We start from the raw sequence: 27,059 nt of genomic DNA, 5'->3' as shown, positions 1-27,059 counted from the left end.
GTGCACAGTTTTGAGTTACCCCTTATTTGAGGAAAGATGTAGTGGCATTAGAGGCAGTTTAGAGGGGGTTCACTAGATTGATGCCAGAGATGAGGGGTTTGTTGTATGAAGAGAGATTGAACAGTTTAGGCTTATACTCTCTGGAATTTAGAAGAATGAGGGGAGATCAAATTGAGGTATGTAAGATGATAAAAGGTATGGATAATGTAGACGTGGAATAGATGCTCCCTCTTGTGGGGCATTCTAGGATGAGAGGTCATAGTTTTAGGATAAGGGGTTGCAAATTTAAAACAGAGTTGAGGAGAAACTACCTCTCCCAAAGGGTTGTGAATCTGTGGAATTCACTACTCCAAAGTGTGGTGGATGCTGGGACAGTGAGTAAATTTAAGGAGGAGTTAGACAGATGTTTAATTGGTTAAGGATTGAAGGGTTATGGGGAGAAGGCAGGAAAATGGGGATGAGGAGCATGTCAACCATGATTGAATGGCAGAGCAGACTTGATGGGCCGAATGGCCTAATTCTGCTCCTATCTTACGAACATATGACTGTCTGAGTTCTCAGCCAAGTCTTATTATGTGTGTTTGGTTGAGAGCCCAGGCAACCATTAGAGAACTAAAATGCTTGCACTCCAGATAAAACATTGTTTGATTAGCAGCTCAGACTCTCTGATCTCAACTGTCAATTTCACAACATTTGTTTGCACACTGTGAGGTGGTTTCAAGGGTTTGTTGTTTCATTGTTGCTACTTTATAAGGTCAGGATAATTGACATTTATAGTAGCTTATAGTGAGTAGACTTTTTTCAGCATAGGAGCAAGTTACAAATGAATTGTGTTTTAAAGTTTTTTTTACATGGCCTACTGACACTACATGGTTCATTGGTTCTAGACACTGTGCAATGGGCAAATGGGCAAGGAAATGCCACAGCTTGGAATAAGGGGCCATCGGGATGGAGAGTGGGAGGATGAGCAGCGAAGATTCTACCGTGGTGGGCACTTTCTCCCAACGTGGGTGCACCGGGCTTGGAACTTTCCTGACTCCCATGACCTGCCACGAGGGTGAAAATCTAGGGCAAGATATCCATCTAAAGCCATCCCAACACCTTCCACCTCCACACATAGGTTACTTTTATGGTCCCTAATAGGCCCCACTCTTTTTTTCAGTTATCATCCTGTTCTTTATGTATTTTTTTGAATGGGGTTATCTTTGATTTTATTAACTGGTATTTCTTTCATGCCCTGCCTGCACCTTTACACTTTTTGTTCTCTTCCAGGTTTTCTGCTGTATTGAGTTCTCAGTCTCTGTCATAAGCCTCTCTTTTTTCTTTATCCTCTCCTTTCTACTCCAGGACATCTAAGGACCTCTGGATTTGTTAGTCAAACCTTTTTCTCTTTTTAAAGAAAAGTCCTTGCACGTAGCCTTCATTATCTCTCTCTTGAATGCCTCCCACTAATCTGCCATTGATTTACCTTCAAGTAGCTGTTTCCAGTCTAGGTTAGCTGAATCACATCTCAGTTTCATAAAACTAACTTTACCCTAGCTGAGAACTTTAATTTCAGGTTACTGTTATCCCTTATCATAACCACTCCAAATCATAGAAATCATAGAAACCCTACAGTACAGAAAGAGGCCATTTGACCCATCGAGTCTGCACCGACCACAATCCCACCCAGGCTCTACCCCCATATCCCTACATATTTTACCCACTAATCCCTCTAATCTACGCATCCCAGGACACTAAGGGGCAATTTTAGCATGGCCAATCAACCTAACCCGCACATCTTTGGACTAACTGAATTACAATCACTTCTACCAAAATGCTCCCAAACAGATACACCTTCTACTAGCCCAGCTTCAATCCCTAAAACAAGGTTCAGAACTGTGACTGCCCCCCATTGTTGTGCTTGCTAGGTATTGGCTAAACTTTTTCTTCTGAATGCATTTTACGAATTTTGCTCCCTCTGTGCCTTTGGTATTAATTCTGCTCCAATTGATGGTAGGATAATTGAAACTCCCTACTGTTACTGCCCTACTGTTCTCACTTTCCTCAGATGTGCGCCTACATATTTGCTCTTCCAACATAATCAGGCTGTTTTGGGGATCTATTTCCTTCTAGTTCCTTGAACTCTGCACAACCTCATCCCTCTTTCTGCCTTTGTCATTGATGCTGATATGGATAATGGCCCCTGGTTGTTTATTCTTCCTCATTAGAATATCCTGTCGCTGCTCAGTAATATTCCCTGGCACCAGGGAGGCAACATGCCTTCTTGGAGTCACATCTGTAGCCGCAGAGGCATCCTGTCACTATTGCTCTTCTACTCTTCCTCCCACTTTGCATCTGAGCTTCTTGTATAATGTGGACTTTGTTCTGTCTGCACCCTCTGGAGGAACTATCAAACTCACCAATATTCAGAAGTGGATACAGGTTGGAGAGTAAGATGCACTCACTGGCTCCCTGCCCTGCCTGCCTGGTACTCCTTGTCTTTCTGGTGGTCATCCATTACCTTTCTGCCTTTTTTAAGCTGTGAGATGACCACATCCAGAATTATGCGATACACAAAACTGCGAACCTTCCAAATGCCTCGTAATAACTCCAATCACGCATCCCGGACATTCTCTCTTCCACCTACTTCCGTCGGGAAAAGGATTCAAAAGTCTGAGGTCACATACCAACCGACTCAAGAACAGCTTCTTCCCTGTTGTCATCAGACTTTTCAATGGACCTTCCTTGCATTAAGTTGATCTTTCTCTACATCCTAGCTATAACTGTAACACTACATTCTGCACTCTTCTGTTTTCTTCTCTATGAACGGTATGCTTTGTCTATATAGCGTGCAAGAAACAATACTTTTCACTCTATGCTAATACCTGTGACAATAATAAATCAAACCAAATCATCGTGCAAGTTTCGAAACACAAAGCTGCAGCTATAATAGCTGCTGACACTTCTGCACCTGTTGTCATCCAGGCCATGAGAAGTGTCCAGGATTTCCCACGTGACGCAAGATGTACATTCCTCAAGGCTGAGGTTTCCAGCCATGTCTTTACTTTCTGGCCCATTATTTGCAAAACATACTACTTACTCACCAGTCAGCTCCTTCTGTAGTTGGGACATCACTGTGGCTGTTTTGCAGATGTTACTTTTATTATCAGAGATTTCACTGGAGACTCTTCCCCCTTGCTTAACACTTCAGCTGCTGTAATCAGTCTTCAGCCAGGTCCATCACTGCCACTGCTGGTAAGACTCTCTGTAATATAATACCTTCCTGCTCTCCTAACTAATGCCTTTAGATTTCAGGTCTCAATGTTTTGCACACTCAGACCACTTCTTGTTTTGTAAAGGGCCAGAGCAGCATTTCTTCCTTCACTCACCAAATTCCCTGAGTTAAGTGCTCTGTTTAAGGAGTACTCCATTTGGGCTGGACTTGATGCCACTTATTTCTGGTTTGTATGCTCTTTGAAGTGCTGCTGCAGACTTCTGAATCTACTGGAAAAAGTCAGACATTGGGTCCAATGGTACACCAGGACTTTGGTAACTTCAATTAAACTTCAAGTAGGAGAACAGGCAAGTCCTCCAATATGGAAACAAATATGATGTCAATACAGTGGCTTTTCAGCTATGAACTGACCCGGTCTAAAACCTTCATTGACTCATTGGGCAGGATTTTACAGCTTCGCTCGACCCGAGACCAGAAAATCCCGCCTGAGGTCAACAGACCTGCCCATTGTTTTCCCCTCACCTGCTCCAATTCCCATGGTGGGCAGGGTGGTAGAATTCCAGCAATTGTTTTTGTATAAAGTAGCTCTGAAATATGCTTTGAAAATCTACAGGTACAGCCCAGCATCTGCCACTGATCCAACTAAACACTGTGGCGGCTGTGAGGAATCTGTGGATGGGGGGAGGGAGTTCCCTTCATCTATTTATATCAGTGAATAAGCATTTCACCAGCATCTTTCATGATTAAGGATGTCCAGGGTGCCTCACTACTGGTGGGGTTTTCAAGGTGGCTGGGTATCATCTGAAATTTGAGACTAAACACAACTCGCAAAGCCAGTGTCTCAGTTTAAAGATGTAACCATTATTTTGACCAGCAGCCACTAGGAGAAATCATCAAAGGGTCGGGGCAGCTCCGAGAGGGAGCAGCTAGACCCCTCCAATGAATTTTAACATATACAAGTCAAATCAGATCAATTATAGATTTTCTTGTCAATTCCTCCCGCCTTTTATTAGCTTTAAATCAATCATCTTCAATATACATAAATCAACAATAATACATGTACTTTAGCCAATCACATCTTACCCTCTGGCATAATGGCATTTCATTAGTCCTTAGAATCCAGACAAATCTTCCCATTTTAGCTAACTCAACATCCTGTAACCCTTAGACGGCTGGCCACTATGTTCAAAGTTAACATTCCCCCAAATTTCCCTCCAGGTCACTGTCAAGTCAGACTAACACGTGTTTCCATGTCTGGGCATGCATCCATCTTATCTGGACAGTGAATAAACACTATTCATGAAGTTTGATTCAGTGTTCTGAATGTTCTTAGCATTAGAAACTCTGCTGATAAAACTTGCATATTTTCAAGTTTTCAATATTCCCTTAAAATATGGCTTTGTCCTAATGCCCTTTACCATGATGCTTTGCAACAATCGGCCCTTGGCTAAAGTGAACAATGATTCTTAAAAATACATTAAAAACATCAGCATATGTGTTTTTAAATCATAATCACTTTTTAAATCTCTTACTGCATTTCAGATGTGTGTAAACTGCTTTCTTGTTAGCTAACAAGTCTGTTTTAAAGTCACTTAACTCAATGCTGGTAGTTCTGTCAGTGTCTTACTGTCTAATGGTATAAAAATCTTTACTAACCTACTAGGGTTTCTTCCCCTTTTTATTATAAAGTTTATTTATTTATTAGTCACACGTAGGCTTACATTCACACTGCAATGAAGTTACTAGTCGCCACACTCCGGTGCCTGTTCAGGTACCCTGAGGGAGAATTTAACATGGCCAATGCCACACACCTGCACATCTTTGGACCATGGGAGGAAACCGGAACAGGGAGAACGTGCAGACAGTGACCCAAGCCGGGAATTGAACCCGGGTCCCTAGCACTGTAATGCAGGAGTGCTAACCACTGTGCCACCATGCAGTCACTGCTAAAATGTGCCACAATAAGAGTTTTAACAACACCAGGTTAAAGTCCAACAGGTTTATTTGGTAGCAAATGCCATTAGCTTTCGGAGCCCTGCTCCTTCGTCAGATGGAGTGGATATCTGCTCACAAACAAGGCACACAGAGACACAAAATCAAGTTACAGAATACTGATTAGAATGAGAATCTTTACAGCTAATCAAGTCTTAAAGATACAGACAATGTGAGTGGAGGGAGCATTAGGCACAGGTTAAAGAAATGTGTATTGTCTCCAGACAGGAAAGCCAGTGAGATTCTGCAAGTCCAGGAGGCAAACTGTGGGGGTTACCAATAGTGTGACATGGACCCAAGATCCTGGTTTAGGCCGTCCTCATGTGTGCGGAACATGGCTATCAGTTTCTGCTCAGCGACTCTGCGCTGTCGTGTGTCGTGAAGGCCGCCTTGGAGAACGCTTACCCGAAGATCAGATGCCGAATGCCCGTGACCACTGAAGTGCTCCCCCACAGGAAGAGAACAGTCTTGCCTGGTGATTGTCGAGCGGTGTTCATTCATCCGTTGTCGTAGCGTCTGCATGGTTTCCCCAATGTACCATGCCTCAGGACATCCTTTCCTGCAGCGTATCAGGTAGACAACGTTGGCCGAGTTGCAAGAGTAGGTACCGTGTACCTGGTAGATGGTGTTCTCACGTGTTCTCACGTGAGATGATGGCATCTGTGTCTTGCAGAGGTTGCTGTGGTGTCGTGATCACTGTTCTCCTGAAGGCTGGGTAGTGGCAGGGTTGTGTGGTGTCGTGATCACTGTTCTCCTGAAGGCTGGGTAGTTTGCTGCGGACAATGGTCTGTTTGAGGTTGTGCGGTTGTTTGAAGGCAAGAAGTGGGGGTGTGGGGATGGCCTTGGCGAGATGTTCGTCTTCATCAATGACATGTTGAAGGCTCTGGAGGAGATGCCGTAGCTTCTCCGCTCTGGGGAAGTACTGGGCGACAAAGGATACTCTGTCCACCGTGTCCCGTGTTTGTCTTCTGAGGAGGTCGGTGCGGTTTTTCGCTGTGGCGCGTCAGAACTGTCGATCGATGAGTCGAGCACTATACTTGATGTTTATGTCGATATGCGCGATCTTCTTGGAGATCCTCTCCACTTGGAACCGGCAGTTTTCGGTGTCGATGGTAGTCATGATGTGGAGATACCGGCGTTGGACTGGGGTAAATACTTGATTTTATGTCTTTTGTACTTGATTTTGTGTCTCTGTGTGCCTTGTTTGTGAGCAGATATCCACTCCATCTGACGAAGGAGCAGCGCTCCGAAAGCTAATGGCATTTTCTACCAAATAAACCTGTTGGACTTTAACCTGGTGTTGTTAAAACTCTTACTGTGTTTACTCCAGTCCAACGCCGGCATCTCCACATCAAAAATGTGCCAGCCAGTCTATTTGCACACAGCCAGTTCCCATAGTTAGCAATGTTGATTTTTTTCACATACATTTGAGAGGATAGATGTGGCTTCAGATTATCATCTCACCGGAACACTGGTGCCACAGTCAGTGCAGCACTCTCTCAGGACTGCATTAAGACTGTAAGTCCATGTGCTGAACTCTCAGGAGTAGGACTTGAACTCATAACCTACTAAACTCTAGAGAGCTGAATGATCCAATGTGGGTGCACCTGGTTTACCTGCTAATGCAGCAGCTCTGGACTGCCTGGCTGAAGTAGCACAGCTGGGGCTAGTGGCCATGGTGGGACTGGGCCACCATCCCACCTCCCCATATAGTTAAAGAATGCAATATCATAGAATCACAGAATTCCTACAGTGTAGAAGGAGGCCATTCAATCCATTGAGGCTGCACTTACAACGATCCCACCTAGGCTCCATAACCCCACATGAGGGACAATTTGCCATGGTCATAGAGTCATAGAGGTTTACAGCATGGAAACAGGCCCTTCGGCCCAACTTGTCCATGCCGCCCTTTTTTTTAAACCGCTAAGCTAGTCCAAATTGCCGGCATTTGGCCCATATCCCTCTATACCTATCTTACCCATATAACTGTTTAAATGCTTTTTAAAAGACAAAATTGTACCCACCTCTACTACTACCTCTGGCAGCTTGTTCCAGACACTCACCACCCCCGTGTGAAAAAATTGCCCCTCTGGACACTTTTGTATCTCTGCCCTCTCACCTTAAACCTCTGCCCTCTAGTTTTAAACTCCCCTAACTTTGGGAAAAGATATTGACTCTCTCGCTGATCTATGCCCCTCATTATTTTATAGACCTCTATAAGATCACCCCTCAAGTTTCTAGGCTCCAGGGAAAAAAGTTCCAGTCTATCTTGCTCTCCTTATAACTCAAACCCTCAAGTCCCGGTAGCATCCCAGTAAATCTTTTCTGCACTCTTTCTAGTTTAATAATATCCTTTCTATAATAGGGTGACCAGAACTGTACACAGTATTCCAAGTGCAGCCTTACCAATGTCTTGTACAATTTCAATAACATGCCCCAACTCCTGTATTCAATGTTTTGACCAATGAAACCAAGCATGCTGAATGCCTTCTTCACCACTCTGTCCACCTGTGACTCCACTTTCAAGGAGCTATGAACATGTACACCTAGATCTCTTTGTTCTGTAACTCTCCCCAACACCCTACCATTAACTAAGTAAGTCCTGCCCTGGTTCAATCTACCAAAATGCACCACCTCGCATTTATCTAAATTAAACTCCATCTGCCATTCGTCAACCCACTGGCCCAATTGATCAAGATTCCGTTGCAATCCGAGATAACCTTCTTCACTGTCCACTATGCCACCAATCTTGGTGTCATCTGCAAACTTACTAACCATGCCTCCTATATTCTCATCCAAATCATTAATATAAATGACAAATAACAATGTACCCAGCACTGATCCCTGAGGTCAATCTACCTAACCTGCACAGTGGGAGGAAACCGGATCACCCAGAGGAAATCCACGCAGACATAGGGAGAACATGCAAACTCCACACAGACAGTGACCCAAGACTGGAATCGAACCCGAGTCCCTGGCGCTGTGAGGTAGCAGCTAGCCACTGTGCCACCATGCCACCCTCAATATGGCAAATAGTCATGAATTTACAAGGCCAATATCTTTTGTAAATGTCAATGTTCCCCATGGTTTGTGCAGACTGATCTATTCTGTTAGAACTTTGGCACAAGTGAACAAAGCTTAGAAGGCTAACACAATCTAAAGGAAATCTGGCAAAACTCAGAAATATGACAGCAGCAAAATCACGAATAAAATGAATATCTTTGTGCTCCAGGGGCCTTATATCCCACCCTTGGATGACAAATTGATAAAAATGTAATGCCTGCCTGTCTTTTTTGCCACTGGCAACTTACAATCTCAGTAGGTAGGTTTTTTTATTGGCCTTAATTGGCCCTCTACTTGTTGGTGTGTGTGGCTTCAACTACCATGCATGGCACGGAACTCAATATTGCAGACGTGTGGGATGACATCAGGGCGCATCCCCAACATCATTTTGTACAATTTTAAGTGCATTCAGGCTGGATGCGGAGGAGGAGCACTGTAAAATTCTGGCCTATGATTTTAGTATTCTGGCATAAGATGATGGAGTGACTTTAGTTTATTGATATCATTCTTAACTTACATTAAATTAATTTGTATAAAAGTGAGTGCATTGAAATAAGTGCATTATTTTTCCAGAAGCCATCTGCAGTTGAGGCTATGATATTCATTTTAAGTGGAATACATTTTCATTTCTATGATTTGAAATTATAGTTCTATTGGTGCCTTAGAAGCACAAGAAGAACTTTATTAAAATATACCACTGTGTGAAAAGGGTCCAATAAAATAACAAAATAATTCTAATTTTAAAACATGTTAATTTAATACTTCAATTTTAGCCAGATTCTAATTCTGTGGAAGAATTCTATCAATTTCCTACATTGCTGACAACCAGGAAAGATGAGCAACAACACACCACATAGGTACAGCAGAGAAGCAAAGAGGGAAGCCGAGAATTAAAGATAGATAAATAAATACAAATGTAATTTGCAAACGGGAAAGTTACCTTTGTTTTTCAGCTGCTAAGTCATTCACTACTAACTCAGTGATGAGTGGAATTTTCCGGCACTGAGTTCTACATCTGATAGATTTCAATTGCAAAGGCAGGTTAAGTTTTCAGTCAATGTACCGTGGCACTTGGCACAGCTAAGATATTTTAAATCTCTTGCTGCATGACTTTACTTTCAAGGACAGATTGCTGCTATCGGTCTGTTAGTTTAGAATTGTGCAACTTGATGTGGATGGTCTATTCCTGGTGTATTTCTGTCCAGAGCAAGGTCAGTCCTTTGAAACGAATTGCAACAACTTTCTAGATTAGTCAGTAATCTCAGAAAAAATCTGATATCAGAAATCTGTATAAAGTGATAAGAGCGCACCTTGATAATATTTTGAAAATATCAATTTTTCTGCTCCTAGGTTTTATTGATTTTCTTGTCAGTCAGCACTCAGTTGCCAAGGCTCTGCGGGATGTTTTGGTCTTTAAAATAGTGCCAATGCTCAATCCTGATGGGGTATTTTTGGGAAACTATAGGTGAGTAAAATCATTAAATTGCATATTTTAAACATAACACTTTTCATTTTAATATATTATTGATCTGTTTCTGTCTTTAATGTTGGCAACAAATGTACACTTTGGGGGATATTCACACTCAACGAGTTTAATATTGGTGCAAAGCTGCAAAGCTCCTACTGGCCCTCATCTTTGGAATAGAAACCATCTACCGAGACCCAAACAGACTGAAGCAAAGTCGAGTGATACATTTTCCTTCAGGCAGTCTCATGTAACTTGTTTCTCGTATCACGTTGAACACTGATGCTACAACTCAAAAGTTGGTGCAAAGGCAAGATGATTTACAATGGTACTACAGTTGGTGTGTGAATGAACTCCAAGTTATATAGCTTTCACTTTGAACCCTTCAGACAGTCAGATACTTATTTTAGAAATGATTATCAGAATTTAATGCCCAATTAATGCCCATTTAAAGGCCTCGGCCTGCCACTGCTGGTACTCTGCTGCAGCGGAGGGGTCACACACCAAATGGGCGAGCTGCCAACTGTACTCTGATACCTGCCTGAAATCTGTGCCTCCGTCCTGCTAGAATCAGTACAAAAGGAGTCCATTTGGCCCATTGAGTCTGTACCCACTCTCCGACAAAGCATCTTACCCAGGCCCTAGACCTGTAATCCCACATATTTACCCCACTAATTCCCCTAACCTACACATCTTGGGACACTAAGGGACAATTTAGCATGGCTAATCAACCTAACCTGCACATCTTTCAACTGTGGGAGGAAACCAGAGCACCTGGAGGAAACTCACACAGACACTGGGAGAATGTGCAAACTCCACACAGTCACCCAAGACCAGAATCGAACCCGCGCCCCTGGCATTGTGAGGAAGCAGTGCTAATGATTGTGTCACCATTCCGCCCATGGCATCCTGTGTGCAACAGAAGGCCCTGCTGGCAACAAGGGTTGCTCCCTCCCCCTTACTCAAGACCAACCCCTGCTTCTTAAATTGAACCCCCTCCCATCCCTTGCCAGCATCCAACTGACTAGCACTGGGGAGGCAGCTCCATTTAACCTGTGTTCCAGGGCTACTGTGAATGTTCCTCTTGTAGGGCCTCCTGCAGTTTTAGCAGTGACCACCACTCCTGGAAGCACTGCTGAATAGCCTGCAGCTTCTGATTGGCTGGCAGTTCTTGGAGGTGAACATCCATTCTGAAATCCCCAGGAACCTCAACAGCAGACAGATAAGTGCCCGATGGGTTTAAGCTCCTGGTTGATAGATCTCCCCGTGGGCTTCGTGGAGTACAAGCCTCTTTATTGAGCGAGTGAAGGGTCACCCAATGAGACGTGGTCAGCGGGGGTTTTTAAACCTCTTGCTCAACCCAGACTGGCATTGTAGGTCCCAAGGTGTAGACTGACTCGCTGTAAACCACAAGTGTGGCCCTTCTCTTTGGTGTATAGTAAGGGGTGTTTGGTGACAAGAAACTGGCATTTGGATGAATTGCTACATTGGTGACGAGGAGAAATTTCCTTTTTCTCCATCTCCACCTCTGAAAGTCCACTATCTTCTCTGGCAACAAAAAGCCATTATGCTTCTTTTCCAGAAACCTGAACCCTATGGCACCAGTGGGAAAGACTGGGCCCAACATTTATGAGCACATGCATTACTTCTTCCATGCTAACAACGCTGAAGGAGATGAAAAACAAAAGGTTATATTATTGAGGCAGGCAGGACCCCAACTTTCAGGGTGATAAAAAGTCTGACCTATCTGATGTCGCTGACTCTCAACTTTTAATGAGCTAATAGACTTGGTGAAAAACCACGACAATCCAAAGCCCCCCCTAATCCTTTAGAGACATCACTCGAACATAACTGGGAGAACTCCTGGGGAACCTGTTTCTGAGTTCTTGGCTGGTTGTGAAAATTGGCAGAACATTGTGAATTTGGACTTACTCTTAATGAAATGTTGTGAGACAGATGAGTATGTGGCATAAATGACCTAACCACCTAAAGGAAACTGGATAATGCTAGAATTGCTGGCAGAACCCAATTTGGGCATCAGGTCACAAATGTCCTCCCACTGTAGGAAGAAACCACATGTAGTGAGTCCTCAATGGAGAGTGCTTGTGCAAATTAGTGTTAAAGGGCCCCTTTTTCATTTAGAAACCCTAACATCACCACCAGGCAGTCAAGGAAAGGCAGTGATGACCCCAAGAATATTAGAGAACGTACTCCAGAAAGGTGCAATGCCAGCTGATGGATTATTGCAAGCACTGTCAAAGGACACAGCCAAGGTGAAGTTTCAGGAACAGGCAAAATGCATGCTGCCCAATGAAAAAGCTGAAGCCAGTACAAGACCATACAGGTATCCCCTCTTCCAGAGACAGGGACATTACAACTGAATCGTATCATCACAACTGAAGTTGCCCGATAATGCTAGAATTACTGGTGAATAGCCATCCTTTGAAGATAGAGGTGAACATGGGAGTTGCAGTCTCTGTTATCAGAGAACAGAAATAAGGGCATCTCCAATCTGGCATCCAACTCCTGAGTTTGGAAGATACAATGGCCAGGCTAGCCACTGACATAGGGGAACCTTTACAAATAAAAGGCACCACAATGGTGCCAGTAACTTACAGGCTGCAATCAAAGAACAAAGAACAGTACAGCACAGGAAACAGGCCCTTCGGCCCTCCAAGCCTGTGCCGCTCCTTGGTCCAACTAGACCAATCGTTTGTATCCCTCCATTCCCAGGCTGCTCATGTGACTATCCAGGTAAGTCTTAATCAGCCCATCTCTCATTGTATGCGGGGCACAGACAAAGCCTCATGAGGAGAGATTGGCTCCAGCAGATCTGGCTGAACTGGTTGTAGATCTTCAGACTAGACATGGAGGGACTCTGCAAAGCTACTAGTAGGTACCCTGGAGTTTTCCAAGAGGGTCTGGGAAAAATAAAAGGGACCAAGATTAGAATCTACGTTGACCCCAATGCTACACCTAGGTATTTCGGAGCAAGACGAGTCCCACACTGCATGCTGGAGAAGGTGGAAACTTAACCAGGGCACCTTGAAAGTTTAGATATAGTAACACCCATGCAATTTGCAGAATGGGCAATCCCTCTTCTTAAGCCCAACGAATCAGTTAGTGTTTGAGGGGACTATAAACTAACAAGTCAATCGAGTTTCCAAACTCGATAGGTACCTCATGCCCCAAATCAAAAATTTGTATGTTAAGTTAGCAGGTGCAAAATGTTCTCCAAGTTGGACATGAGCTGCATCTATCTTTAACTTGAATTGGACAAGTCCTCCCAGAAATATGTGACAATTAACATGCATAAGGGACTCTATGAGTATATCCGTTTGCTCTTTGGGATCTCATCAGCATGAGCCATTTTCCAAAGAGTTATGGAGAACATCCTTTAAGGGCTACTACCCAAGGTAGCAGAATACTTGCATGGCGTCTTGTTCATGGGGGCTTCAGAACAAGAATACCTGGATAACTTAGAAGTCTTGCAGAGATTTTCCAGAGCAGGAGTTCACCTGAAGAGGGAGAGATGCATTTTCCAAGTGACTGAAGTAACAGGTTACCAAGGAAGAATAGATTTCCTTTGTATTTCAAAGTCTGTCAATCAAAGAATTGGTTCACACCTCCTCTGAGGGGCTGGGAAGCATGCACACTTATGGAAGAAACCTACCTCCAAATATTGCTGTAGGGTGGGAGGATTTGAGGTGGGGTGTGGGGCTGGAAGGATTAGATCTACCCACCTCGGACCAAGCTACCTGCACCCTTATCTCTTGCACATGAATTTTTCAGGAAATATGATTGGGTGTTGGAATCCCAGAATCGGGTCCCATTCTCCAATTTTAAAGGGCTCATGTGCTGGCCCAACTTGGCAAAAATCCAGGCTGTTAAATACATTGATGTTTTCCTCTAGCTATTGGGTATGTGTTGTGTCAGTGTCGTGTATTTTACTTAAAGGGCCAGCAACTACTTTCACATTTGCTGATTGTTTTCCATTGGAAGCTGCGGGTTAGTAAAAATATTTAGTGGTCTGTACTGCCATTTAAAGATGCTGACGTCTACAACAAATGGTGTGGCATGTGGTGCGGGCCCTGTTTCTGATTTCAAGGATTCTGCACAATCAACTTGCTGCCAGATATGGGGGCAGGAGCTTTTATTTCTCTTGGTATGGAAGGGGAAACAGGCTCTCAGCTGGAGGCCATATGCACCCAGTGTCTTCAGAAACTACTTCTCCTATTTCAGTCTCAGTAAGAAGCAGTGCATTAGACACCTCCACTTCACCAAGGAGGTGCAGTTCAAAGCAGGGCGAGGACAACATTATAATTGGATGTGAAGGTGGCCATGAATTTTTATACACGGGCTCCATCCAGGCTGGAGCAGTCCTGGGGCAGCATGGTGGCACTGTGGTTCGCACTGCTGCCACACAGTACCAGGGACCTGGGTTCAATTCCCGGCTTGGGTCACTGAATGTGTGGAGTTTGCACGTTCTCCCTATGAGATGTGCAGGTTAGGTTCATTGGCCATGTTAAATTCTCCCTCAGTGTACCCGAACAAGCACCGGAGTGTGGCGACTAGGGAATTTTCACAGTAGCTTCATTACAGTGTGAATGTAAGCCTACTTGTGATTGATAAATAAACTTAACTTTTACTTTTTTACTTTCAATATCTGCAACATCTCCTAGTTTTCAGTCCAGTATTCATAGAAACCCTACAGTGCAGAAAGAGGCCATTCGGCCCATCAAGTCTGCACCAACCACAATCCCACCCAGGCCCTACCCCCATATCCCTACATATTTTACCCGCTAATCCCTCTAATCTACGCATCCCAGGACACTAAGAGGCAATTTTAGCATGGCCAATCAACCTAACCCTCACATCTTTGGACTGTGGGAGGAAACCGGAGCACCCGGAGGAAACCCACGCAGACACGAGGAGAATGTGCAAACTCCACACAGACAGTGACCCAAGCCGGGAATCGAACCCAGGTCCCTGGCGCTGTGAAGCAGCAGTACTAACCACTGTGCTACCGTGCCGCCATTGCGTAAGGGAGGTCACTGGAGCTGTGTGTGCAAAAAGAGCTGACTACATTTCATTCTCCCTTGACCGAGAGAAGTAAGTGGAGTAAGCTGAGTCTGGTGTAGGGGGTACATAAGGTGCAAAACAGCGAGGCTCATACTTTGGGGGGCCCAAGCTTTTGCCTTTGCCAGCAGCAAATGGCTGCCTCATGCCTTGTGTGCGAGCATATGGCTACATTGATTCCTCTGAATCTGGAACACACCAACCATGTGCTCCGTTTCGCTGATTGTCCTGTCGCAAGAGCCAGAGTCCTATGTGGCCATTTGTTTTGACAGGGTGCACTCTGGGTGATGTAGCCTGCCCTTGGCCATGCCCTCGCCCTCCCATGCAAGATAACTGGTGCAGGTGGTTGGCCAACACTACACAGAAAAAGGATGGAGATAATGCAATGCGGTGATGGAGTGGCTCCCATGTGGATGTGAAAAGGATGGGATTGTGGGATGGCAGTGGAAGAATAAACTGGTGATGTCTTAATGGCTTCACTTTGAAACAAAAAGGATGAAAGTCCTGGTGCATGCAGAATGTACGGAACAGCGTCTCCTGTGGTTTGCTGCAGATCAGATGTTGTTACAGCACACGCTACAACCTGATTCGGCTGGTGTTCTGACGCTCTGTTTATAATGGGGATATATAAATCTGGAGCTGCACAGCCTGTGCTCCCTCTATTTCCGATGTGTTTCAAGTCTCCTGCGACAATGATGCGTCACTCGTACCAACTTCCAAAATTGCAACAAATGACCGTTACTCTTGTACGATTTTGTAAATCAGATGATCTATAGATTATACGGTTAAACGCACCGTCTACTCTTACCATTTGCTTAAAACCATTCTACCTGACTTTCTGTCAGAATGTCTAAATTTTAAAAGGAATGCAAGGTTTTTAAAAAAGTGCGAGAGTCGTAGTGCTGATCTGCAGTCTAGTTTTAAACCTTTCTAAAGTGAATAACAGATACATGCGATTATGTCTGAATGTCGAGTGAAGTCCTGAAGAGTAATTGCTTTTATGAACATGGGGATGATCTTCCAGTCTTCAACCTATTCCAGCAGCTTAAGCTATGCTGTGAAGTTGATGGGAAGAGTTACAGATGCTTGATTACCTCAATTATAACACGCACTCATCGTTTAACCTGTGCATATTTCAAGGGTTAATATCCACCCAGGATAAGGGTGGCACAGTGGTTGGTGCTGCTGCCTTGCAGCTCCAGGGACCCGGGTTTGATTCCCGGGGGCTCGGGTCACTGTCTGTGTGGAGTTTGCACATTCCCCCCGTGTCTGCATGGGTTTCCTCCGGGTGGGGTGCTCCGGTTTCTTCCTGCACTCCAGGGATGTGTGTGTTGTGTGGATTGGCCATGATAAATTGCCCCTTAGTGTCAGGGAGACTAGCTCGGGTAAATGCGTGGGGTTGTGGGGATGGGTGGAATTATGGTCGATACAGACTCGATCGGCTGAATAGCTTCCTTCTGCGCTGTAGAATTCTATGATTCTATAAAGTATAAATATTATTTCAGTCTGGGTTACAAATTTGGAAAGCTGAATTCTCCTATTAGTATGTTAGCAGGAGTGTGAGGTATTGCCTGGCAAAGTGAATCGTGCACTAACACAATCCAGTTTCCTCACTGTGTGAGTGTACGTGATTTGCTGAGGTTGTGTGTGTGAGTGTACGTGAGTTGGTGAGGGTGTGTGTGTGTCTGAGTGTACGCGATTTAGACATTCCTCATTTGTTACGGAGGGTGGGCTTTGAGCCAGCAGCATTATCCTTGTTCAGTTTATTGCTGCTGTGATTATGGTAAATTCTATTCCATTTTTAAAAGCATCAGCAACTTCAAGGTACACATTCCTTTCCTGAGCAGTGAAAAGAGCAGCAATAATGTCTGAAGCATCAGCATCAACAGCTTTGCAAGGATGGCAAAAGCTGTAATTCTCAAATGACCCACAGGAAGTAATTCCAGCTAAAGCAAAGGTGCGAAAAGACAGATTGCTGGGCACCAAGGGCATAGAGCTTGTTAAGAAGGTGATGAGAGTGCTAGAGGGATTTGACAGAGGCAGTCAATGCCTTCTGCATTATCTCAAAGAACTGCCGCACAGTAAAGGAAAAGGTTTGATGATCTCACATTGAAATCCAACATGCTCATTCAATAGATTTTCATTTATGTGAAATTTTGCTTGTTAGTTGAGAGCTGTCGAATAATTTTCCTTCAGTGCATGATTTAAATACTGCATATTATCAATGTGTACATTTTGGGAGTGGTAAGTGAATGTCAAACATAGTTTTAACTTAATTGACATATCTACTATTAAATATTATTGTGCCGTAAGTAGAAAATGGTTCATATTTCCATTAACTTCCAGATTGTCCCAGACATGCCTCTGATGCTGGCTGTATTATAGGGAAGGCAGATGGATGACTCATCTGTACACCCTGTGAAATTACTGTACAATAAACATTGTGGTCATGGACACATCAATTTCAATTTTACTCCAAATTTTAGTCCTTTGGCTGGTGATCCATTGTTTTACACTCTGTCAATCCAATCCAGGTATTGCAGGTCTATCTAATTGATCCATCCTGCTTCAAAGAAGGAGCAAAGGATTAAATCGGATTTAGGTATGTTAGACAGCATGAGAAGTGCTCTATCACTAGCACAAAAGGGCATCTACAGAAAGAGATAAGCAGAATTCATTAGCAGATGGTTAGTAAAGGCAAATACTTCTTGATCCAAAGAAGCAGAGATCAGTTTGATGTCACCACGAAGATGTGTGAATATATCTGATTAACTATAGGATTGGAAACTCTCACATATGCTCCCTAATCATAGTATAGCATGCTATCATTAATTCTGTGTGAAAGAAGGCAGCCAGCATGCACTGCTTGGCTGCATCATAGAGATAGCAACAAAATATCTCCAGGCATTAGCCTGCCCAACTTCAGTCCAAGGCCTTGCGCTCAACTTGGTCTATACAGGACACTTGTCAATACGTACCTCGGCCCATAGCCAAGGATTAGGAGTGCTCTCCTTTGGCAATGTGCCACTGCCAAGTCTCCAAGGGGATTTATTTGCTCACCCAGTTGACCAGTGACACTGAAACACCATGGAAGCCAGCACTTTTGGAAGTCAGTGCACCCAAGGGTAAAATACTGAGCCATACTGTAGGAAAGGGCATAAATCAACAAATAATAGGAGCATGTAAAAAGAACAGAGCAATAATTATGGGTAATCTTCATGTTGATTGAGTTAATCAAGTTAGAAAGGGTAGCCACAACAACAAATTCATTGAGTGCATTAGGGATAGTTTCCTGGAGCAATATGTCATGTAGCCAACCAAGGAACAGGCTATCTTGGATCTGGTAAGGGTAATGAGGCAGAATTAATAAATTACCTCACAGTAAAAGATCCCCTAGGAAATAGTGATCACAACATAAGAGAATTTAATATTCCATTTGAGAGTGAAAAACTTGGGTCAGAAACAACTGTGCTCAAATTAAATAAAGGGAGTTACAATGAAATACGGATAGGGTTAGCTAAAGTAGACAGGGCAGATAGATTAGCAGGAAGGACAGTAAGCAAGCAGTGGCAGACATTTGAGGAGGTAACTCATAACTCTCAGCAAAATATATCCCAGTGAGGAGGAAAGATTCTAAGAGAGGGATAAACCAACATGGCTAACCAAGGAAATTAAGGAGAGTATTAAGTTGAAAGAAAGTACATATAAGGAAGCAAATGTCCCGAAGACTGGGATATATTCAGAATCCAGCGAAGGAGGTCTAAAAAGATAATAAGAGAAAATAAACCATGAGGGAAAACTAGCAAGGAATATAAAAAATGACAATAAGAACTTCTTTAAATATATAAAAAGGAAGAGCGCAGTCAAAGTAAACATAGGCCCCTTAGAAAATGAATCTAGCAAGAAAGTTATGGGGAACAAGGAAATGGTGGAGGAGTTAAACAGATATTTTGCATCAGTCTTTACAGTGGAAGATACTTTGAACATCCTATTAATGCTAAAGAATATGGGGGAGAAATTAATTCCCATCACTAGAGAATTAATATTAGACAAACTAATCGGGCTAAAATAAGTCCCCTGGCTCTGATGGCTTGCAACCTAGGATACTAAAAGAAGTAGGTACTGAGATAATAAATGCATTGGTTGCCATTTTCCAAAACTACTTGGATTCTGGATAAGTACTGGAAAGCTGCCAATGTGATATCCCTACTCAAAAAGAGAGGAAGGCAAAAAGAGGGTAACTATAGGCCAATTAGCCTAACATCTATTGTTGGAAAAATGTTGAAATCAATTATTAAGGAAGTAATAGCAGCACATTTGGAAAATCAGAATCTAATCAAGTCGAGTCAGCATGGCTTTCTAAAAGGGAAGTGGTATCTGAGGAAGTCTCAACCAGAGTGGAGAGAGGGGAACCAGTAGATGTATTGTATTTGGTCTTCCAGAAGGTGTTTGACAAGGTACCTCACAAAAGGGTAAGTCGTAAGATAAGAGCCCATGGAGTTGGAGGCAATATATTGGCATTGATAGAGAATTGACTGAGAGAATTGAAAAAGCGAGTGGGGATAGGGGTTCTTTTTCAGATTGGTGACCGTAATCAGTGGGGTTCCACAGGGCTAAGTGCAGGGGCATCAACTATTTACAATATATATTAATGACTTGGAGAAAGGAAGAGTATGTACTGTAGCCAAATTTGCAGATGACACAAAAATAGATGGAAAGACAAGTTGAGAGAGGGATACGGTTTACAAAGAGATATTGATGAGTTAAGTAAGTGGGCAAAAAGTTGACAAATAAAGTATATGTGGGAAAATGTAAGGTTGTTTACTTTGGAAGGGAGAACAAAAAAACAGTATTATTTAAATGAAGAACTGCAGAAAGCTACAACATAGAGGGACTTGGGTGTATTTGTGCACAAAACATAGAAAGCCAACACACAGGTGCAGCATGTAGTAAGGAAGGCTAATGGAATGTTGATCCATGTTTCAAGGAGGGTCGGAGTATAAGAGTAGGGAAGTCTTGCTGCAACTGTTCAAGGTACTGGTGAGGCCGCATCTGGAGTACTGTGCGATTTTGGTCCCCTTGTGTGAGGAAAGATATTTTGGACTCAGTTCAGAGAAGGTTTACTGGGATGATCCCCAATATGGAGGGATTGTCTTCTGAGCAAAGGCTAAACAGGTTGGGACTCTATTCATGGGCATTTAGAAGAAAGAGGTCTCATCGAAACATACTCTAAGTGCCGAATGAGTGTGAAAACGGGAGAGAATCATGCCCATTTTCTGGGTGAGCTCCCAGAAGCAATCATACAGCATTTAGAATTAAAAAAGAGCCCACCCGTTATTCTCACCAACAGGGACATGCCAGGAAGCTGCTGAACTCTGGGGGTGCCATTGCGCAGGTACCTGGATCTCTCAGTGCACTGTGTACAGTGTGTAGATCTGCCAAGCCCTCCCAACCTCCCCCTGATTATCCTATTTCCCCCAAGACATCAACCTCCACCCCCTCGATCACACTCTCAGGCATCCAGCCCTCCCCCATCACTGCCTTCTCTGATCACCGCCCTGGCTGATCCCTATCCCCATTACGGATACAGAGTATCCCCTTCCACACCCCCACTACAGAGCTCCCCCTTCCCTGCCTCCCTGTCATGGCCCCACCCCCTGTAATGGTCCCAACCCTGGGTCACCTTCTTTGGGCATCACTCTCTCCCCTCGGGCCCATCTCCCTTGGCACTGTCCGGTGCCAGGTTGGCAGTGCCAGGCTGGCAGTACCATTGTGTCAGGTTGGCACTATTCAAGGGACACTGCCTGGCATTGCCCCCGACCACCCGGAGATTCAATAGCCTCCAGTCCCACCAAGTCCCTGTTGGTGGGACCATACGTAATCTTCACCGGCGAGGACCTGGACTGGTGAGCAGGAGAAGGTAAGTGAGCCCAGACAATAGCATTCTGGACTCACTAATTATATTTAATCTAGGGTTTACATATTGAAATTGTCATCTTGGTCAGCAATTCATCATGAGAGAGGAGTAATCAGGCACAGACCCGATTTTACACCTCTTGTCACATTACACCTCTTACACCTCTTGTCTTATTGGCTCACCACACCGATCGATAGGCGTGACGAGCCAGTAAGAACGCTGCCATAGGGTTAACGGTTTTGACAGGGTAAATGCTGAGAGGATTTTTCCTCTCGGGAGAGTCTAGGACCAGAGGGCGTAGTCTCAGAATAAAGGGGTGCCAATTTAAGACTGAGATGAGGAGGAATTTCTTCTCCCAAAGGGTTGTGATTCTTTGGAACTGCATGGCACAGAGAGTTGTGGAAGCAGAGTCCTTGCCCAAAATGTTACACTCCCGCCCACAACAGGAATCGGAGCGGGCGAGGGGCAGACCATGGAAAGGTCCGTTGACCTTGGGTGGGATTTTATGATTTTGGGATGAGCGTGGCTGTAAAATCCCGCCCATTGGTATATATTAAGCTGAGGTAGATTGATTCTTGATCAGTATGGGAATCAAGGGTTATAGGGAAGGGCAGGAAAGTGGACATGAGAAATGTCGGATCAGCCATGATCTTATTGAATGGTGGAGCAGGCTTGAGGGCACGAATGGCCAACCCCTGTGAGGAGACAGCCTGCTGATTACCATGCACCATCCCTCCTCAGCTGATGAATCAGTTCTCCTCCATGTTGAACACCACTTGGAGGACTTAAACGTCCATTAATAAGAAAGGCTTGGCCATACCTCCATAGACTGTGCTGGCCAGGACCTAAAGGCCATAGCTGCTATACTGGAACTGCGGGCAGTGGTGAGGGAACCAACAAGACAAAAATACATAATTGAGCTCAATCTCACTAATCTGCCTGCCACAGACGCATCTATCCAAGAAAGTATTGTTAGGAGTGACCACTCATTCGATTCACTCCACATGATATCAAAAAATGGCTGAAGGCACTGGATATTGCAACAGTCCTGGGCCTTGACAGTATTCCACTAAAGACTCACGCTCCAGAACTTGCTGCGCCCCTAGTCAAGCTGTTCGAGTATACTGGCATCCACTCAGCAATGTGGAAAATTGCCCAGACATGTTCTGTACACAAGAAACGGGACAAATCCAACCCTGCCAATTACCACCCCACCAGTGTATCCTTGATCATCACTAAAGTGATGGAACAGGTCATTAACATCGCTATTCTAGTGGCACTTACCCAGCAATAACTTGCTCATGGATGCTCAGTTTAGGTTCTTCCTTGATCACTCAGTTCTTGACCTCATTACAGCCCTGGTTCAAGCAGGGACAGAAGAGCTGAACTCCAGAGGTGAGGTGGAGTGACTGCCCTTAACATCAAGGCAGCATTTGACCAAGTACAGCATCAAGGAGCCCTAGGAAAACTGGAGTCAATGGGAATTTTGGGAAAACCTTCCACTGGTTGGAGACATGACTAGAACATAGGAGGATGGTTGTAGTGATTGGAGGTCAATCATCTCAGCACAAGGACATCACTGCAGGAGTTCCTCAGGGTAGTGTCTTAGGGTGAACCATCTTCAGCTGCTTCATCAATGACCTTCCTTCCATCATAAGGTCAGAATTGGGGTGTTCACTGATGACTGCATAATGGATAAACATTTGGGAAACAGTGATCACAATATCAATATGTTTTGTTATGGAAAAAGCTGATAGAAAATTAATCGCACAAATATTCAACTACAGGACAACTAATTGCAGGTAAAATAATAAACAAGCAATGGGAGGTTTTCAAAGAGGAAATAGTTCCTGTACAGACCAAGCGCAATCCCATGATGGGAAAGGAAAAGCACCTAAGACTAGACCTTGGGCAACACGGTAGCACAGTGCCAGGGTTCGATTCTGGCCTTGGATAACTGTGTGGAGTTTGCACATTCTCCTGTGTCTGCATAGGTTTCCACTAGGTGTTCCAGTTTCCTCCCACAGTCCATATATGTGCAGATTAGGTGGATTGGCCATGCTGAATTGTCCTTTAGTGTCCCAAGATGTGTAGGGGATTTGGTGAATTAGTGGGGTAAATGTGTGGAGTTATGGGCATAGGGTGCAGGATGGGCCTGAGTAAAATGCTTTTTCTGAGAGTTGGTGCAGACTCGATGGGCCAAATGGCCGCCTTCTGCACAGTCGGGATTCTATGATTCCTTGCTGACTAAAGATGTACAGATTAAAATGAAACAGAAAAAAGAAAGACAAATGTTGGATTGATAATTCAGTCGGGAACCAAGCAGAACACATAAAATACAGGAGAGAACTGAAAAGACTGTAGGAGACCAGATTAAAGGGTAATATAAAAGGGAATCCAATTTTTTAAATAAAATATATGAGTAATGAAAAGGTAGTTAAAGGAAGGTGGGGCATCATGTATTTGCATGTAAATTTTTATATCTTATGTTTGCAACACAAAGCATTAATGATTACTGGGTCCCGAAGAGATATATGTATGCATTCATTGTTCTGATGTGCATGACTGGCATACAAGGCTTCCTCCTGCTAGTGTGCATTTATAAAATCATCGCAAATGTCCCAAGCTAATTACAAGCTGTTAAATTTGATGACTAATATGCCTTTTCAAAAGTTGAAAAATGTTCAGGTCTCTGAAAAGTTGCCAAGATAAATGTGATCACATTTTGGTGAATTTTATAACGTTGCGTTCCAATGCTTCTCAGAAATATTTCACTGCTTCCCTTGTTGAGCAGCAAAGGTGGAAAAAATCCAGAACTCCTGTAACTATTTGCCTTCTATCCAAATGAACAGGAGCGCCCATATTTTAACATTACTCCATTTATTACTACTGTGTTAATGCACTTACCCTGAGGTAAATGATACACAACTGTATGTGGGGTAACAAAAGATATTACGTGCTAATTGCAAACTCGTATTAACAGCTGATGGATGCGGTGCTTTACGATTTCAAAATTGTTTAGTCCCTGCTACAGTCATCAGAGATAACGGGGTCGCTTTTACCCCCGTGATTGCACCCGTTTTCAGGCGTGACGTGGTGGTAAAGTTGGGTGTAAAGCGCATAACGCGATTGGCACAGGTTTTTGCAACCGGCATCATTTTACGAGCATCGGACTTCCAGCGCGGGCAGCCTCTCGCCGGAAATGGGCGAGAGGCAGGTTAATGCATGTAAATTCATTTTAATGTTGTTTTACATCTGCTTAGCAAGCCCGGCGCTCGATCGTCTGGACCCGCCCCCCTTTATGACCTCGCCGGGAAAGGTTCTCACAGGCGAGGAATAGACATGCTTGCCATGAACAGGCAGCAGTCAAGTTGGCCTCGCTGGTGGAACCGGAGGCCATTGAGGTCCCCTGGGAGGCCGAGGGCAAATAGGGTTGTGCCCGTGGGCAGTGCCAGACTGGCAGTGCCACTCTGGCACCTGGGCAATGCCAATCTGGCACTTGGGCAATGCACACCGGGCAATGCCGGGGACGAGGCCAGTGGGGACAGGGCCAGCGGGGGTGGGGCCAGTGGGGGAGGGGCCAATGGGGGAGGGGCTAATGGGGGGAAGTTGCCTGCTGCCACTCTGCAGCGATGGGTGGGGGGGAGGGTGGGAGAGGGGGCCCACTGTCACTCTGCAGGGATTGGTGAGGGGGAGGGAGGGAGAGGGGGCCTGCTGCCAGTCTGCAACGATCGGTGGGGGGAGAGCAGCAGGTCCACGATCGGTGTGGGGAGGCGGCAGGTTTGTAATTGGTGGGGGAGGAGAGGTCCGCGATCGGTCTGGGTGGTTGGTGGGGGGGGGGGGGTCAGTGGGGACTGCTTCTCAGGCTGTGGGCCCCCGTGATTGCAGGTGGAGAGCTGCTTCAGACTGCCTGCAGTGGCAGGGGCCTGACAGCTCTCTCTTTTCTGCCAGACGCTTGCTACTACTAATGTGCATGTGTAGCATCAGAGGCCTGCACATGCGCACTACCTCCCTCTGCAGGGTTGCAGGCACACTAAGCCCCGCCCACAGGCCTCCGTAGCGAGCAACAAGCTTGCTCAAAATGTTGTAGTCAGAGTGCATATTGGGGGGGGGGGGGGCGGGGGGGCCTGAAAACACACCCAAAAGACGGATCTGAAACATTCCCAGTTTCAAGTCCACCCAGCACTTAGAAAAAAATGGTAAAATCGCCCCCAATTTCAACCAACTCTATTTTGAATACAAACAATATGCTTGATTAGAAATTAATTGGATTTTTTATTTGTAATTGACTGCATTCTCAAACAGTATTTCATTTTACAAACTGTGTTGAAATTCCAACACAAATCAATGATTGAAATAAATAATCTACAATCAATCTTATTCTATCTGTTAGTTGCATCACTCCATATCCACTGTTTTATTTGCTAACACACAAACAAGGCGTCGGCCAATCAGCCTCTTGAGCCTGCCAAGCCACTTAATAAGACCATGGCTAATCTAATAGTAAACTCAAATTTGCATCCTGCCTATCCCCGATAACTTATCACCCCCTTTCTTATCAAGAATCTATACACCTTTGTCTTTTAAATAGTCACAGACTCTGCTTCCACCATCTTTTCAGGAAGAGAGTTCGAAAGACTCATGACTCTCTGAGCGAAAACATTTTGCCTCATGTTCATTTTAAATGGGCAACCCCTTAAAACTCATCCAAATTATTTTGCAGTGATCAGGAGTGTAAATTCTGCAGTAGAAAATCAAAAACTATCATGGTTTGGTGATTCGGATCTGGAATGCACTGCCTGAGGATATAGTGGTGGTAGGGTCCAATGAGGTTTTTATGCGGAAATTGGATCATTGGGCCTGAAATTCTGCAGAGTGGCAGAGTTGGATTGCCACTCTGTTCCTACTTTCTCACCTGAAATTCTTTTTGAAGTTATCTTCCACAACCTTCTGACTCAGACTGGGCAAGATCCAGGCAGTGCAGCATGTCCCCTGGGGCCTGAGATTGAGGGCAGCTCAGTCGGATGTAAGGAGGCCACCCCCTTTTGTTATGGTACTTGCTGCTGTAAAAAAGGTAAAGGTCCACCCAAGTTTGAAAGTTATTGACAAGCCAGGGAGAACGTAAGTGCTCAAAGTAGGTTTTGCGGGGATGGCAGATTTTCGGGGGGTACTGGGGCAGTGGGGCCGGGGGGAGGGAGGGGTGGTGCAGGTGGGGTGGTCAGGTCAGGCACTGCCACGGGGAGAGTGTTGTCAGATCAGGCCTTGGAGTGGATTAGGCTTTGGGGTGGGGGGGAGAGTTTGTGCCTGTGGGGCATGCTGGGTTGGGTTGGATCTTGGGGAGGTGGGTCTTGTTGGGGGCAGCGGGGCTCAGTCTGTGTCATGGATATTGGCTGTGTCAGGCCGCAGGCAGCGAAGGTTGGGAGTTCAGCTCATTGTGGGAGACCCCTGTGTGGTGAACCACTGTAATACTGTCTGTATTTGGGATATGCCTGGGCACGCCCCTGCTGCCTCAATCCGGGGTTCCGCCCTCCTCGGGGTATAAAGGTGGCTGCTCTCCACCCCTTTTGCCTCAGTTCGGGTTAGCCATCGGTTTGGGAGTGCTTCTGTTCTTGTTAATTAAAGCCTGTTGTTCCGCAACCTCTAGTCTTTGCGTGAATCCATGGTGCATCAATTTTATTAACAACATTTTTGAAATGGAGCAACTCCTGAAACCTGACAAATTGGATTTGGATCCGCAGGCAGTCGGCGCCTCTAATTCTTTTGATCACTGGCTGCGCTGTTTTGAGACCTTCATCGCCTCCTCCTCCTCCGTCGTCGTAACAGACATCGACAAACTGCATGTGCTCCACGCCCGCGTCAGCGCTCACGTCTTCGCGCTGATCCGAGACGCAGAGACTTACCAGGATGCAATCGATCTCCTTAAGAGCCAGTACAACCGGCAGCCGAACGAGGTCTACGCCAGACACCTGCTGGCCACTCTCAGACAGCAGCCCGGGGAATCGACTGAGCAATTCCTGCACGAACTGTGTGCACTCGGCAGAGCCTGCAACTGCAAGGCCATTTCAGCCGCCCAGAACGCCGACGACCTGATCAGAGATGCCTTTGTCGCGGGCATCAGGTCGACCTATATCCGGCAGCGCCTGCTGGAACAAGGTGGGTTAGACCTGAAGAAAACTGTGGAACTTGCTGGCTCACTGGAGGTAGTGTTCCGGAACCTCGAGGCCTACACCCCCGACCACGAGGGCGCACCGTGGACACCCCGACCGCAGCCACCGCTGTACCCGGGAGGGCCGCAAACCTACGCCACGCCCTGTCCCGAAGCCGAA

At 45.0% G+C, this 27,059-nt stretch overlaps 1 protein-coding gene across 1 annotated transcript in view; it reads left to right on the top strand.

Annotated features, from left to right (window-relative positions):
- Positions 1-27,059, top strand: part of agbl4 (AGBL carboxypeptidase 4) — a 769,208-nt gene that overhangs the window by 601,549 nt on the left and 140,600 nt on the right. The window contains exon 9 of the mRNA XM_078219206.1: positions 9,623-9,737. Coding sequence (XP_078075332.1) covers positions 9,623-9,737 — 115 coding nt within the window. The remainder of the gene's footprint in view (positions 1-9,622; positions 9,738-27,059) is intronic.

The sequence above is a fragment of the Mustelus asterias genome, chromosome 8, assembly GCF_964213995.1.
Source record: "Mustelus asterias chromosome 8, sMusAst1.hap1.1, whole genome shotgun sequence".
Classification (NCBI taxonomy): domain Eukaryota; kingdom Metazoa; phylum Chordata; class Chondrichthyes; order Carcharhiniformes; family Triakidae; genus Mustelus; species Mustelus asterias.
Note: the sequence above shows the minus strand (reverse complement) of the source record. Positions and strands in the feature narration are given on the sequence as shown.